This window comes from Temnothorax nylanderi, unplaced genomic scaffold, assembly GCF_030848795.1.
Source record: "Temnothorax nylanderi isolate EJ_2023f unplaced genomic scaffold, tnyl_v1.0 TNYL_tig0133_pilon, whole genome shotgun sequence".
In the NCBI taxonomy this organism is placed as follows: Eukaryota; Metazoa; Arthropoda; class Insecta; order Hymenoptera; family Formicidae; genus Temnothorax; species Temnothorax nylanderi.
This window is the reverse complement of record NW_027249195.1, coordinates 455,142-472,467: the sequence shown is the minus strand read 5'-3', so window position 1 is coordinate 472,467 and position 17,326 is coordinate 455,142. Positions and strand designations below refer to the sequence as shown.

Below are 17,326 nucleotides of genomic sequence, written 5' to 3'. Positions count from 1 at the left end.
AAATCAAATAACGTATAGAAAACAAGTTAAGATTATAATAATCTACAATATAAATATATAATAAATTAATAAATCTAATAATTATTATGGTTATAAATAGATAAAATATGATTATTGTTACATTTTTAAACCCTAAATTAAATGTCAAAAAATTTGATTAATGAAGAAATTAATGATTAAATAAATGAAATATTATTAATGATATGTGAAAATAATATAGAGCATTATAACAATTTGCCATTATCTTCTCATGCAATTTATATTACAAATCCTTTCTAAATATTCATAACTATTGTCGAATGACATAAGACTTTATGATCTTGATTCCTGGTGAAAAAATATTCTTTTCGGAGAACAAACATCGGATGGAAAATAATCTTCGGTAAACAATAACGCCGGAAAATAATATTATCCATCGTCGTGGGGGGAGACAGACGCGACTGGCGGGATACGGCCGGCGAAACGAATTTTGATTAACGAGAGAGCTTTCGCAAATTCGGGAGCGCGTTCCGCGCGAAAGAACGCTCCAATTTGTCCGCGTAGTGAGCGCGAAATGAAATTAAGGCAGACGCGAATTTGATCAGCGGCGCGGCGGCGGTGACCAGAGCCCGAAATCTCGGTGAAAACGCAGCGCTCGGACGAAGCGCTCGCAGGGACGACGACTAATGACAGTTACCGCTGTGAGTTGATTCCCGCTTAAAAGATTTACGCCGCCTTGTGTAGCTTGCAAATCAAATATCCGACTGGCTTCACTAAAAGTACTTACGCTCACGAACGAAAAACCGAAGCGTCTATATTTACCCTTTCGAGATCATCTATAGACTGCATTTTTAAAATCTGCGTAAAAGAGTTAGAATTTTTTTGGGGGGCATCAGAAATGTAATACAATTATATTATTTATTAATAACAATCGTAATAATTATATTTTCCCTCAGTAGAGCTATGTTAAGATGTGTCATCGCAATTTGCACATGCAATTTATTGTCTCATAACATTTTATACTTTAATGTTTATTATTATTACATTTGCATAAATTAAAGATTATCTAATAACTGCGTGAAAATATATAACAATATATAATAATTTAACATCCACAAAAAATCGGATGGCTGTCGAAAATGTTACATTTCCGGATTCACGCGATTCGAAGGAAGTACAAACTTGGAACTTCGGAGACATTATCATCCGCTGACGCGTCCCAAATTGCATAAATTCACCGCTGACAACACATAATAAATCGCGCGCATTGTGTCGAGCGCGACGTTGATGCGTCTCGCGTCATTTGAATTATTAACTCGCTACAGCGGTATGTATATCAATTACGCGATATTGACATTGTCGTCCCACTATTCCATATCGTTACAGAGAGAGAGAGAGAGGGGGGGGACGAGAGAGAGAGAGAAGGGGGGAGCAAGAGAGAGAAAGAGAGAGGAGACAGTTATTGCGAACGAGTTATCTAGGATCGATCGAACTTATCATGTACCTACCTACATGAAGCATTCCCTGTATGAATACGCAACGAAAGGCGATTGAGTCGGGTATCGATTATGAATTAGAAGATTACGCAATATCGTGGGGCTTTAACTGGAACGCGAATTAACTGTCGATGTGATCAGGTGAGATTACAGCCAAAGGTAATCAGACGTCCCGCTTCCCACGTACCTACATCAAATTGTATCCTTAATTTATACAATCGGACGAAACTACCGTCGTAACAATTATCGTTTCCAACGAAAGGGAGCAAAACGTCATGCCGCAGAAGCATTTGAGCTCGTACCCCGGCATCCCGCTCTCGCGGGATTTAAAAATCCGGTTGAGCTTTTAATTGCATTCCAGTGCGAAATATTAGTAACAAAGCGAGCAGCAATAAAATCGCGCGATGGCACACGCCCGCATAGTCGGGGTCTGTCGGGGGTGGGAGGGAAAAAAAAAGGAATGTCATTCGCACTCCACTCCAAATATCGACACGTCGATACTCGAGACAGATTGAAACACTCTTTTTAAACGCTGCCGAGAGTGCGAATCACCACCAGAGGTAAACTAATAAATCCGCACAAATCGTCTCTGGGAGAGCTGCAGGTCCATTCGTCGACTGCGAATGCAGATTACTGATTAATAGTGATGAGACGCGGCATAGTGTATCAATTACAGTGTCGTTATAACGTCGTCAAGCCGATGTCGATGTCGTCCCGGCTAATTAACGAATCTCCATGTTAGTAGGCTGTTACCGTCGAAAATCGAGATCGACTGGCTTGCATTACTCGGTAATAGATCACTTCGAAAGATTCTGATTAACGATGAACGCATCGATACAGAACCTTGGCGCCGTCCCTTCGAATTGTGGATTAAAGTTCTGCCCAACTGATCTTGCCTTTAGCGATTAATGAACAGTATAAATTAGCCATTAATTAATAAAAAACGTTAAATCCATTAATAACAATTATTTAGTCTGAAAAATTATTGTTTTTTAATTACATTTTTGATTAATTTAAATAAAATCGAGTTGTAAGTTATGACAAAGCACATTTCGAGATGTACTAATTCCTGCACATAATTATGTTAACGTGACATAAAAATCAGATTTTAATATAAATATAATTAAAAATAATAAGGAATACTATAAATAGAACGATGCTTATATATAGATTTCGTCCATATCATATTGTACTAGCTTAAACTCTACCCGGCATTACCCGGGATTATCACAAAGTGTCAAGGGAATGAAATCAGGGGAAGGGGGTGGGGTTTCATGCTAGCCTGTATTTCCCACAGAGGTCTAGAGAGTAACTATGCAAAATTTGGTCCAGATCGGTCAAAGGGTTTAGGAGTTAATAGGGAATATACATACATACAGCCATTCTATAGTTTATACAATAATATAGATATGTATAATATATATACTATATATGTATATGCATTTAATATGTATGTGTATAAAGTAGTTTAATTCTCATGTAATTTGAGTCTAATTTTATATGAAACATTTTTGAAATTATTTCTATTCGCTCGAATGCAAGGGATTTCCGCCAACTCGTTTTACAATTAATTATTGCTTTTACCGAAGCTCTTCCGGCTGTACTAGATATTTTATGAAAGGCAGCATTAACCTACACGTCCCAGCATGTTGCTATTTGTGGCACGTTTCTGATAAAACTCACGGTATCGCGTTTCTCTCTGTTGCAGGTTATCCTTGTGCCTCACAGTCACACCGATCCGGGATGGCTGAAGACGTTCGAGCAGTACTTCCACAGTTCCACGAGGAGCATCCTAAATAACATGGTCTCGAAGCTGCAGCAGTGGCCGAACATGACCTTTATCTGGAGCGAGGTTTCGTTCTTATCGCTATGGTGGGACAGGTGAGTGCATTCTATGTGCATACGCGATCAAGTGTCTTGCGATACTTGCGAATAAGAGAGAGGAAGAAAGCGCATCGGATACATCTCGTGTCAAAAAATATATCGCGAAATATTCTTTAAATTCTATAATATATTTATACAAAAAAGGAACGTATATAAACTTCTCTTTTTACATTTAAATTTAAAATATTGAAAGCTAGTATGATAATGTAATAAATAGCTAAATATATAAATTATATATATTTAGGAAGAATAACGTAAATAATAATAAGTTTGTTAATTATATAGAGCAAGCAAATAAAAATTGAACAAGATTTTTGAAGCGACGTCCGGCAAATTTCCGATAAAGCGGCGTGCGAATTATTCTCGGAATTCGCGAGGCATAATCAATATCGCATTCCCGATCTAGCTCTCTTAGGGGATGATTCATTAATGCGAATGTTGGCCTCTGGATTTGTAATTATAGATAAACACCGGTTAGTGCATTCGTGTGTTAAGTAAACTATGAGTTTTCTCGTAATCTCGCGAGCTTTTCTCGAAATTGTAAAACGTGGCTCGACGGAAAAGTGAGCATCGTATAAATGAATGTCGAAAACTAACAGCCTCGCGTAATTGAATACACCTGGTAAAACTAGTTATCGCTAGTTAAACAAGACTTATCGTCTACCTTCGAACTTCGAAATTCGAACTTGCGACTCGCGCGATCGACGAGCTTCTTATATCGACTGTTATTCTACTCTTTTGAGGACGCGAAAGCTTCGAAACGGCCATATGGCTTTTGCGTTTCCAATTAAAGACAAACGTTTTGTGCGTTAGTATGTTAAGTAAACCGCAAGCTTCTCGCACGTAAAAACGTCTCTCTCGGAAATGGATTGTTGTAAAATAGGCCGAGAGGGAGGGAGGAGGGAGGGAGCCATAGTATCAGGGACTGGATGGTGATGATTCTCTCGGACCACTTGGCGCTTGAAAGAACGGAGCGGAAACCCGAGAACAACGGCGGGTGGCGCGGCGGTCCTCCTCTTCTTAACGAGCCGCGGAAAAGCCGTGGATGAAGTAGGAAAGACGGAGAAGTGTCACGAGTGGATTCCGAGAAAGGAGAGAGAAAGAGAGCGGGTAAAATGATAAGTTTCAGATGAGTTTCACCGGGGGAGCTCGCTTTCATTACTCTCTTCCAGTTGTTAGAGACAGAATGAGATCCCGCAGGTTTGCTCAAAAGTAATTTTTACTTGAGGATTTAGTCACCCCGCGGATCGATACAGTTTTATTGGATCACTGGGCAGAAACGCGAATGGAGATGCTTGCGAATTGACGAGTACGAAGGAGCAGTCATTCCTCGTGAAAGAATGAGATGGTTATAATATATACAATCGATTGAAAGTCTTAAGATGGAATGTACTTTCCATCGTATTGAATTAGGTATACTTTCGTACATTTGAAACGTATTTTTGTAAATAGCTCTAACTTTATATATCAGATTGTATTAAATATTTTTTATTTTACTTTTTTATCTTCTTCTTTATATTTAATTTTCGCTAAATCGATATACATATAATAATAGTTAACTAATAATAGTTAAATTAATAAAAAATAGTTATACTAAGATTAATAAAGACCTGTTGATACTAAAATTATCTAAAAGATTTGCATAAATAATTATAATTTACGTGCATTCTTTAAATAAACGTTTGTTAAAAATAATTATATTCTTCCTTTTGGAATTATTACATACGCTACAGAAAATTTTATTTTCATGGAATCTGAAATCAAATTTGATCTGTTTTAGTAAAAATTGATTAAGTTTTACATTACAATTAAAAATTACAGTCTACGATAGAGAATTTCTTTTAATAAATTTTGTAAAATTATCAATTTTGTATCATTTTTAAAAAACAGACATGGTAGTTTAGAATAATTACTGTTATTGTGTGTTTTATTTCGGAATTTCATCGTTGAAATTTTGTGTAACCAATCAGACCGATTGCACCGATATGCGCCGAAGCCCTGAGAACATAAAACGCCAGAAAATTGTATCGACATCGGACGTACATAAAAAATTTATTACATCGGTGGCGGTGCAGTTTAAACAGACCCACGTCGAGGAAAGCTCATCCTCAAAACGCCCCAGTTTGGCCTGGGCGTAACCACCTTAGCTTTAGCGACCTTAAACCAACCTACTAGCCACCTGGGAAAACAGAGAGAGAGAGAGAGAGAGAGACATATAGCAGGTGGAATCCGTGGCGGCTTTATGGCTGACATAAACGACGTAATGTGGAAACCACCTTCGAATAAGGAAGGATATGTAGGTCGTACATAACACTCGGACGCACAAATCACGTAAATCCTAACTGGCTGAAACGCGACGGCGCGGCGCGGCACGGCGGCGGCGATAAATATGATTTGCAACCCGAATTGTGCGATAGCTAGTATAAAACAAACGCGAATCAGGGCAAGCCATGCGAGAAATTCGACATTGATCCAAAGTCGAACCGGGATTGATCATTTACGCTGGAGAACAATTATTTGCGCAATACACACGCATCAACTTCATTTGCTCGTTGAGCGCTAAATTTAGAATCGATTTCTCAAGCCAGAATTTAAGCATAGTGTTTGTACTTTTTTCAATTTTATGTTGAATTAGCAGATTAGCACGATTCCATTTTTTTCAAACTCACATTTATTTTCTCTTATCACAAGTTTCATTTTCAGTGCTCATCCGACGAAGAAGATGGTCATAAAAAGATTAGTCAAAGACGGTCGACTGGAAATGACCACCGGAGGCTGGGTCATGACTGATGAAGCAACTTCTCACATTTACGCTATGCTGGATCAGCTCATTGAAGGTAAGTAGGAAAAAACGTACATTCTAATCGTCGACATTTCGATACATTAAATTAGAAATCATAAATATTTGTTGTAACATATTTTCACGTTCAAATTGCTAAATTTATAATCATAAAAAGAGAAAAAGTAGATCGATATAAAAATAAAACTCAAGATTTTAATTCACACGAAGTAATGTTAATTTATACATTGAAACTTATTTAATTTATTTTTTGGCGATTTTAATTTAAAAGCTCTGATACAGTAATTAATTATAATAATTAATAAAGAGAAAACCGATATATAACTTAAAAATCGCGTTAAACAGTGGAAAGTCAAGAAACGCGTTGAGCAAATATGAAATGTCAAATTTTAATATTAATTTTATTTTTCTTAATTATTATGTCGAGCATATTATATAATAGAAAATATATCAAATGTATAAATATTAATATTTTAATTTAACGCCAAGATACGAACATAAAACGTAAAAAAAAACCCGCTGACTTCCGAACCGCTATAAAAAGAGCTCCATAAAAACGCGAACGGAAACGCGAAGGATCCAACATGACGAGAAAGGATGTTCTTTTCCTTCCGACGCTATAAAAATCAGCCAGCGTTTTAAAACACTCTATCGACAACCAAAAGGACGTCGGAATTCCGGCGACCAGTAGATAGCTAGGTAGGATATCCCTGTCGTTTGCTAGCCAAGTGTCGGCCGGCAGGAAGCAATAAGGATCCCCAACGATGCACTGCGCGAAAAGGAGAAGATTCGAGTGGATGGAAAGGATTTCTCCCGTCCTGCCACGCGGCAGGGCTACGAGAAGGTGGAGGAGGAGAGGAAGAGAGTAATAAGGCGGCGGGTGCAAGCGGATTTCTCAACGGAAAATTGCTCTCCGCTACGTCGTCGTCGTCATCGTCTCCGTCCTCTCGGAGAGCCGTCTGATTACGACCTCCTCCTCCTCCTCCTCCACCACCTCCTCTTTCTCGCAATGAAGGGAAAAGGATCCTTCTCGCTCTCGCTCGGTTTAATGTTACCGCGAAAGATTTTACCGCCCTCGTGGAAATTTCAGTCGGCGTTGATTACCTTTCCACAGGGCTCGCTCTCGCGCGCTGTATCGCCGGGATATCACGACGTGGAATGGCCCACTCTCGCTACGTGGGGAAGGAACGGTAATAACTATTATCGTACATATGTCGCATAGCTGCGGCAGGATTATTCCTAATGTTTGCTGGGTATACCTACGTGTGCCCGTTCTCCCCGAATGTAGCGCAGTCGGGTCAGGCGTACCGTGACCTGGCGCAACATGGAATACGCGATGGTAGTCTCGGGCAGTTCAACGTCGGAAACGCGATATAAGAAAAGGCTGTAAAAGAGGCGCCGAAAAGAATAAGCTCGGATAGAATTGCTCTCGCGCGATTATTAAAAAGCAAGTCAAGCGAAAAGGTGACTCGTTAATTTAATTCCGTATCTCTCAATTATAATCAATTGAATTCGAGACATTGGTACTAATTAGTTCGTCTGTATTGGCCTGTATGAAGATTATGCAAAAAAAAGAACATAAATATAAGTGGCATCTTGAGTCTTTTTAACGTTATTTGTTATAGAAAATCGTGTTTTCAGAAAAAGAAAAGATAATTTTCTAAAATTATGGTTCTCTAGAAAAGATAGAAAAGTTGAGTTTTTCCTCAGAGAATCTTAATTATCTTGAATGTGTAATCCATACAATCTACATCTATATTATCGGAATGTATTTAATAATTGAGACGTAAATACAACGAGGGTGAAAATTAGACATCCAATTTTATCAAAGCTCATTTTCGGCTTCAATTATCTCTTCGTACCGAATCTTCATTTCCCGCTTTTGAAAAGGAACATTCTCCGTTCGTTATAATTTCGAAATAATTTTATATATACGGTAACAGTGGTGAATATAAATTTACGACAAACGTTGGAACATTTCGTATAATTTTGTGGAGCGGCGTGGTCCACCTCGGCAACCGCGTTTAATTGTCACTCCCTCAGCATCAAAAGCCCGACGTTTCAGGAAACAAATATTGTCGCCGCATATCTCTTGCTTCCGAACGATCCAAATTCGCCGCGCCACGCGCGCATATGTATACGTATAACGCCGACGTAGGACACGGCGTGCGGCGCGAAATTTCCGCGAGCCACGTATGTACGATCATTAATAGCGGATGAAGGGGGTGTAACAACAAAACGTACAGCATGTTATGACCTGTCGTCGCGCGGTTTCCACGCGCGCGAAACGCGTGCACAAGTGAGGGGGGGGACAGACGAGAGTCCTCGAGCCGCGCGGCAGCGCCCGGTCGCCCGCGCTCGCCCGAATAACACATTCGCTCGCTCTTGTGTTCGCGCGTCCGCACGAAATAATTGTCGTCGTGCGGATGGTGCGGATCTAACGGCTTGTTTTTGCACAGCCGGCGGTATTCATCGCCGTCGCGGCGCAAAAACCGAATCTCCATTGTGTGCGCGGTGCGCACGCAACGCACGACGGCGGTGCCTCTTTTCCGCGTACGCTAATATATCCGGGCTTTGTGCGGTCCGCTGTTAATAGCGCCTCCTCCTCGCGTAAGTAACGAGAAACGCGAACATTTCCTTTTATCTCCATATTAAACTCGTGGAGTTTCGCCAACGCGAAATTTTTCGGTAACGAATACGCGTGCTTTTTGTTGCTCCAGCCTTTGAAGAATTGGAACGCGCGTTATATCTTTGAGATATTGCCCCCCCCATTTATTCGTTCGTATTCGCAAAATATGTATCCCGCAAATATTGCAGCAGAATAAAACAAATATAATATAACAAAAGAGAGGTTCGAGATTATCAAAGATTACTAAAATGTTCATTTCGAAATGTTGATCAGGTACATATATGTATTTCTCCTATTTTGATTTTATTGCACCAGTTATTTCGTGTTTCGAGATCTCAGATTTATAACCCATGATCAAATATTTTGCAAACCGCATCGATTGCTCGAAGATTCTTCGTCGTAGGAGCGTTTATAAACGGAATTATCGAATTAAGACCAAAGCACGAATTATGTAACGTCCAATGTCGCGATGCGGGGGAATGCGCGTCGGTCCTCTCAATGGTGATTTCGCGGGCGCGCGGACATTTGCGATTTTGCCGTGGCGCCGGCATTAAATTGAAATAATGCCGCTCAGGTATATTAACTCCTAATTATCGGGCCACTGAATATGTATGGCGCGACGCGCGTTCGCGCCTAGAACGTTAAATCGCCCAAGTTCGGCGCGGCCACCGTTAACGACTGTCGCACTAAACTGCCGGTGCATTGGACTCGATATTATCGTACACCGTACACGCGTGTATTTTCGGAGGGACGCATTACACCGACGAACAGTCGCATCGACGCAAACATTCGGCGCCGATATTCGCGATTACGTAGACGGCGCGGCGCGGCGCGGCGCGGCGTCCCCCGTCCCGCTGTAAACACGAAAGTCCGGCGTGCTATCGTCAATTTGCCGCGAGTGTGCATAAACCGCGCATAAATCGCCATGCATTAATCGACGAAAATGCAAACAACGTCCGTGCGCGCGATTACGATTAATGTATTAACATAACTGTCGTTTGTAAATCACGGATCAATAATGACGTGTAACGTCATTTTTAGATCTTTATCTTATTTCAATATTACAATTGCAAGCTTCGTAGACTTTTTAATCTCATCGGAAATCTGTTCCGGATATTGAAGAAATTAAAAATTTATCTGATGTACAAACGTGTAACAATATCGAATGTGCTTTAGAAAAAAAATTTGGTTTAAAATATAAAATATCCTTTGAAAAACCAAGAATTAAAATTTTATATAACTAGAAGTAATATTTTTACGTGGTATTTACAAAATATTTATTTGTCATACATCAAAATATAATGCATAATACAATATTTCTTATAAAATTATATATACATTATACAAGACTGTAGTTACCATCCTTGAGATAGCCTTTGTACAATTATAGATACAATTATAAATTATTATGTTATTATTATAAATATATTAATATTAATATTTTATATTTATTTTTCAATTATTTGTATTATAAAATAATATAAATGATTATAAAAGGCTGTACATGTTCGTCGATGAGATTCTCAAGTATCCAAATTAATTGTTTCATTTCATGAAGCAACATCCTTGAACGTTCGGTTGTCGCTTGGGCCGGTGTCACATTAAATCCCATTTCTCGCCTTCTTCTGATCCAGAAAATTAATCTCTGGCTCTCTGCGCGAGCAGGCATTCAGGCGATATGCTTCGAAGAGACAGCCTATACCGTCTTAGACCGGAGCTCCCGTTTCCTCGCTCGAGTTTCACGGCGCGCGAACAAAGGAACGATCTTTTAATAAACGACGACCGAGTATAATCCTGCGAGCGGCGATAACATCGAAGCGGAACGAAGCCCTGGCCGGTCGTCTCTTTAGACTGGCACGGCTCTCTCGCGCGCCGATCATCGTCGGCGTTCCTCCCGCTTTTAGACAGGCTTCTGGAAGATCCGTCGCAAATATCGCGCGGGATAAAAGCGTTTACGGGCTACGTCGTATCCCGAAGGCTTCATATTTCCCCCCGGGCTCGCATTCTGTTTCCGCATTCTGTTTCGCTTCGTGTTCCAGGTATAACGTGTACGTCGGGTATATAGGGTGCCGTAATATAGATCTTAATACACGGAGGTACCCCGAGGAAGTTGTAACGGAAAGAGGTGCCGTCGTCGTCCGACTGAATTCGCCGGTAGTCTTTCCGAATACGATCGTCACCGGCGGCGAATTGATTTTTATCGCCGACGAAACAACCCTCTTCTCGATATAGCGGAGAACATTCGTTTAATGGCCGGGCTTCGTCGTGGACCGCCCATCGGGATCTGCCGTGCATCGATGTTATTTGCATCGAAATAGTACGCGACAGCACGCGCGATATACCGCGACTGTTCTGTTTTCTCGAATTCCGAAATCCGCCAATTTCCGGAAAGCCACCGGTGCGAGTCCCCGTGATCCCACGATGCATGTGACACGTCACGTTGCGCAGTGGTATGAACGCGGTTTGCATGTTTTTCCGCTAATAATTAACGCGCCTGTTCGAAGGAAACTAGTATTTACTTTAGTGGAAGGGCAATTTTGCACGCATAATTTTTTGCTAAGTTTGTTTAAAAATAATTTTTGCCGGCAAGAAGACGTTTTCACTTCCCTCGCGACATTGCGACTTCGAATATATTCGTCGGGACATCCTGCGGCTCGGATATCTCTTTGCAGAAGAGAATATTAAAAAATTGGAAGCTTTTCGCCCGCCCACCTCGACACCGCTGCGCGTGAATGTGGAAGTTATTGCGGCCGCGTCGTTGTTATTATTGTGGAACAGCTATTGTTCCACGGGGCTACAGAATAGTTACGGTTATGGCTCTCGACTAGACTGAGAGCACTTTGACCGAGAGAGCAGCTAGTTACAGGCGTTTTCGTCGCCGGTCGCGCTCGTCGTGCGCGCCTCGCCTCGCCTCGCCTCGTAACCGCTCGCGGAACAAGCGCGGAATTTCCATCGTTAAAAAGATAGAGCCTTATTTCGCTACTCGAGACGAAGAGTATACGATAGCGATAAACGTGGCATGCCTATTTCGCAAAGACGGGAGCGAGTCACGTTTCCAAACGATGTCTACTTCAATGAATATATTAACTAATTGCGACGTAGCGATTTAACGAGCTCAAAATGCATGCGTGATTATAAAATTTAATTTAGTTAAGGAATTTTCCAAAACTGGCCGTATCCTTAAAGTAAACGAGACTCAAATGTACATAAGACATCAGAAAAATAATTTTAAAAAAAGTATAGTTATATACTTCTTTTCAGAGTTGATCTTTCTATGGTATAAAAAGAACGTCGAAATATCAATATTTTTAAAATTATGTTTTCGTTGCGCAATATGCAAAAAGAATCGCCCAAGTGAACGCACTGTTATGGCTTCGAGTTTGTATTGACAAATACAATAAAGAATGGACGCAGCATGTAACGTGAGGGAAAAGTTTTACGTAAAAGTTATACACGGAGAAAATTTTCTCTTTTTACCCTAAAATCATGGTAGTTGTGGGATAACATGTACCACCATGAATTTTATGCGAGCTATTCTGATTAATATCTACCATAATAAAAAATGTTAATATCTATTACATTAAAATATAAATATGTTTGATTAATTTTACTAAAATATATCTAGGAAATTTCAATAATTTTTCAAAATTTACCGATCTGCTTGGTAATTTTTATCACGTTGTTTGTAAAATGTCTTTTGTATATTTTAAAAATTCCTTGGTGTTGCCAAGTTGTCCCAAGTTTGTAGTGAATTTAAGGGGTAAAATATAATTATATAACAAAAAATTCTCTCCGTGTATAAAAAACAACCTGGGAAACTGCATACCTATACGAATGCGAAAATTATTACGCGAAACAACCTGGGAAACTGCATACTTATACGAATGCGAAAATTATTACGCGAAGCATAATGCAGACGCATTATATATCGGATTAAAGCTTTTTTTAGATGCATAAGCCTGAGGATAATAACGCGGACATTTGCGAAAATATCGGAGTAACGCGGGAAGCGAAAGGTTTAAAAGGGGGAGAAAAGCTCCAAGAACAAAATGACGTGGGCGCGGGTTAAAAAAAAAGAGGAGCGACGACAATAGGCGGCGTTTGAGGGAGGGTGATTATCTAAGCGGAAAAAAAGCGGAGAGAGACGTGCGTTAAACGCGGAAAGGAAAGCGTCGTACGCCTGGAGGATCACAGGAGAGAAAGAGAGAAAGAGAGAGAAAGGGATAGAGAGGGCGAAAAGTAGGCTAACGAGATCCTGCGGTGTAGTCGGAAGACAATGGTACCTCCCGCGTTCCCGTCCCCTTCCTCTTCCTTCCGCTTGTTCAACTTTTTTTTCCAACACCTTCTTTGCTCTCGCCACCCTTCGGACGGACGACGGGGAGATGAAACAAGCCGCCAAGAAAAGGGGTCGGCCGTAATTAGATCTTCGAGTGTCGATCGCAATTGCAGTTGATCCGCCGAGACGGGAATGCAGAACGACGCTCGGAAGCGCAAAACGAGCGGATGTTGCGCGTAAAGTGTTGCTGCATTTATGGCTGCATTTACGGCTTTAACTTTAGTCCACGATCCAACGCTAAATGTAATCTCTTAGAATTCATCTTGTAAGGAAAATTTCAAAATAAAACTATAGCGCATTTGATGTTTGATGCGCGAACAGATGATTAGGAATTTTACGATACGTACATTCTAATACATATCTCTGTGTTATTGTTAGATGGAATAAAGATAGATAATGTAAAATAAGAAATTAAAATATAAAAGGAAAGGCCTTAATAATGTATTTATGTAAAAAAAAACATGGTACATCTGAGCTCGAAACATGTATACGACGGGGGTATCGGAAGAGAGAGCACGACTTCCTTCCTCCGTTCCTGCCCGGTGCATCCCGAATTGTACTTTTCCTTCCGCTTGATTAAATCCGATCGAGCTATCGAGCGAGATCGGCAGCGACAAGCTTTGCCGTCGTATAAGAGTCGCGTGCAACACATATACAACATATATACACACACATACGTATACACAAGGTTGCAGCGACGAAGATAACTTTCCGAGCCATAAGTATTTCGCTCGAGAATTGCCATTGAGAAGGCCGGCGAGATCTTATTTCGGAATCGAGAGATCCCCGGGAGAGAAGCGACCGGTTGCTGTTGCACCCAGGAGCGAGAGGATCGGGCCGGAGCCTGGAAAAGGAAGAGAGACGAGACAATCCCGCGAGAGTTTGGACGACGCGTTCGATTGCTCCGAACTCTGTTCGAAACATGCCGGTGCCCCCGGAAATTTGAGAGAGAGAGAGAGAGAGAGAGAGAGAGAGAGAGAGAGAGAGAGAGAGAGAGTACTTCGAGCATATAGAGAAGGTTTCGGAATAAGCTGGAGAACTCGGAATTTTGATACAAGTTACTTCATGGAATTTAAAACAAATAATCTCGAGGTGTATATTTAAATATAACTGCTTAAAGGAAAATTTCTTTCGAAAAGCTACGTTAATAATACATTGCAGGGTGAATTTACATTTCGATCACCGTTGAATATAACAAGGTAAACGTACCACGTTGTGTTTCATATAAGATCCTATAAAAATATATGATTCCACCAATGCTCGTTCCGAATATAACGTATGTCTAATTATAAACGCGTTATTATTATCGCACGGGTGAAAATTGGCATTAAATTGTACGTATCGATCGACGACGCTGATTTTATATTCGTTTTTATCAGAGTGACCCGAGTGAACCGCGCGCGGCATTATGGATGGATCTCCTCCGCGCGTGGAATTATGCATTCGACCGCAACTGCATGCCGCAACAAATCGCGGCCGTCACGCATGGCGAGCGGATCGGCATAATTTACGAGAGGCCGAACGCATCTCATTCCGATCGCACCTGTTCGATCAGAATGGCCGACTGATATACGGCCCCGGCCGGCCTGATTCGACGTAAGGACAATGGAAGCGATCGTATCATAATGGCGGGGGTGTTTGCGATGGAAATCCGTTCCCCATGAATCATAAACACGACAAATTAATTATCCGCCTGTCTGTCTCATTTCGGATCCGAGCATCGCCCCGTCGCTGTCACTTACCCGTTGTATTCTAATTTAAATAAGTATATTTATTTAGCCTAAATGTACACATGCATATAGTGGAAAACGTTCTCAACAAAAAATGAGAACATTGATAACTTCAAGAGAGCTAAATTAAAAAATGCAGGACTGCAGTAAAACGATAATAAACGTTACTCATTATGGTTATTTTTATCCAGTTTATTATATATTTATTTTTAAACAATCATGTTTAACGTCATTCTCTCTACTTATTTTTCTGTTCAAAGTATTACATCTCTATTTATACTTTTTATTATGTCTGTATTCTTCCCGTTCACGTTATTCTTTTTACGCGGGTTGAAACTGCGGAACTAAAAACCAATCGTGAGACTGCAGACGTTTGCAGCAAAGCGAGAAATGTTTTCCCACAATCGAGACCCCGCGTATTCGATAACAGGGGAAAACAACGCGGATGGTCCAGATGGCCGTGCTGCGATGTCGGCTGTGAATCGCGGAGATAAACGCGAGCCATTCCCTCGCGACTCACCTGTAACACCCTGGAGGAACGATAATAACCGGAAGCGTATCGAGACGAGGTCCATTACCGGGCTGTCGCAGAATCTCTCTCGGTCGTTTTCGTCCGCCGATACCGACGCTGGAAATTAGTTGCAATTAGCGGGACACATGCACACAGGGATAATCCCGTAAATACCACTCGACAGGAAAATCCGTTAGTTTTCTCGCTTTGCGGCAAGCCCGCGGCATGTGTTTTGTAAAATGTAAATTATCATGTATATAAAAGTCTGTCACACAGTCTGCCTACAAAATCTTGATGCTGATCAATAATTTTGTAGTTTTGAAACGCGCAAAGAAATATATACTTATCCTCGTATCTTTTTTATAGAGAGCAATCTAAAATTAGAAGTATTGCACATAGCTTTTTAAAGCCTGACGTTAAATTATTACATGATAACGTCGGAAAACTGTTGAAAGTGGAGTGAGGGTAAACGGCAGCTGAAATGACGCGATAACGTTTAACGATACCAAATTATTGGTAATCTGATTCAAAGTGGAACTTGTATAATCACAAGCTCCAGAGCTGGGATTGCGGTCTGTCGATGCTAATTAATAGCGATTAATGAGCTCGGTCTGGCGAACTCCGCTGGGAAAAATGTAAGGCTCGTACGGACCGACGCCGACGTAGCGGCTTCGGTGATTAGAACTCGGAACGAGAGCAACAAGTGGCGCACGATGTCTCTCATTATCGGCCAGTTATGGATATAGACTCTCGCCTCTTCTTTGTTTTATGGAGTGTTTGAAAATTTCACGGCGGCTTATCGCGATACGTCCGATCCGACTATTAATAATCGACGACAGACACGAGTGTGAAGGCCTTGCATTATTCACGCCAATGCCGTCACGGTTCTTTCCCGACAATCTCGCCAGATTGGAATCTCATCTAGATATTTCAAAATCCATTCTACGCGGAAACTTGAAATAGAAGCATTAAAATACCCTGAAAATTTCGAAAAAAGATCGAACGCTTTGTATAACATATTTTTTTGTATGAATGGGAAATAGAAATACGAATTATTCTTTCTAATTTCCATTTCGTTCGTTCGTCCGGACATTGCGGACAAAAGAATTTATTTAAAAAAATACTGCTTCCTTCGAGCGTCTCGCGATAAGGTCGACATTTGAAATTCCACGGGAATCAAGTTGGAGCCAAAAAATTAGCACGTTGATTTACTCCGTGCAGCATATACCCCCGTATCTCACGTGGCATCTCGACATGCTGCACTTTCCCACTTGCACGTTCTATCTCGGAGCACCAGAACGTGACCGTAGCTTTTTCGTAAGTTCTTCTTCCTCATTCCTTTCCTTCTTTCTAGGAACTTGAGACGTAGAGACGAAAAAAATATCTTAATGATATACGTTCATTTTCTAAAATTTCTTATCCTATACATATTATTATTTACTTCACGCGATTATACTTTTCCGTCATGATTTGACAAGCTTTTAGCTTTCCTTCGAAAGGATTTAAGTTTTACTGCGTTAATCAAATAGTTTTCTCATTTTTATTTGAGACTCGCGATCCCTGCACCTATATTCCGGGGAATACACCTGCTTTTTCTAAAATAGACAAGATCGATTTCAGTCCTCTTAGAAAGTAATTCCCCCCCGATTATCCCGCTCGGATCCTCGCGGGAATGCAGCGGATTCAATACGTGAAAGAGAGAGGCAATATCTTTGAGGGAGAGTTGCAACCCGCGTTGTAACCCGTGATAATTCCGTTAATGCACACATGTCGTGCAGCTCTAACGAGTTATAATCACTCGAGCACCGGCTGAGTACAGTTTAATGGTTTATTCCCCACATTAGGCACCCTTCTAGTCCCTCTTTCCCACCTTGGCTTCTATCCGCGTCCTCTCATCCGTCTCTCTCTCTCTCTCTCTCTCTCTCTCTCTCTCTCTCTCTCTCTCTCTCTCTCTCTCTCTC

General features: G+C 40.9%; 1 protein-coding gene across 1 annotated transcript in view; it reads left to right on the top strand.

The window, feature by feature from the left end:
• Positions 1-17,326, top strand: part of Alpha-man-iib (alpha-Mannosidase class II b) — a 36,140-nt gene that overhangs the window by 9,448 nt on the left and 9,366 nt on the right. Inside the window, exons 2-3 of the mRNA XM_071713983.1 lie at positions 3,184-3,356; positions 6,063-6,196. Of these exons, the coding sequence (XP_071570084.1) occupies positions 3,184-3,356; positions 6,063-6,196 (307 nt within the window). The remainder of the gene's footprint in view (positions 1-3,183; positions 3,357-6,062; positions 6,197-17,326) is intronic.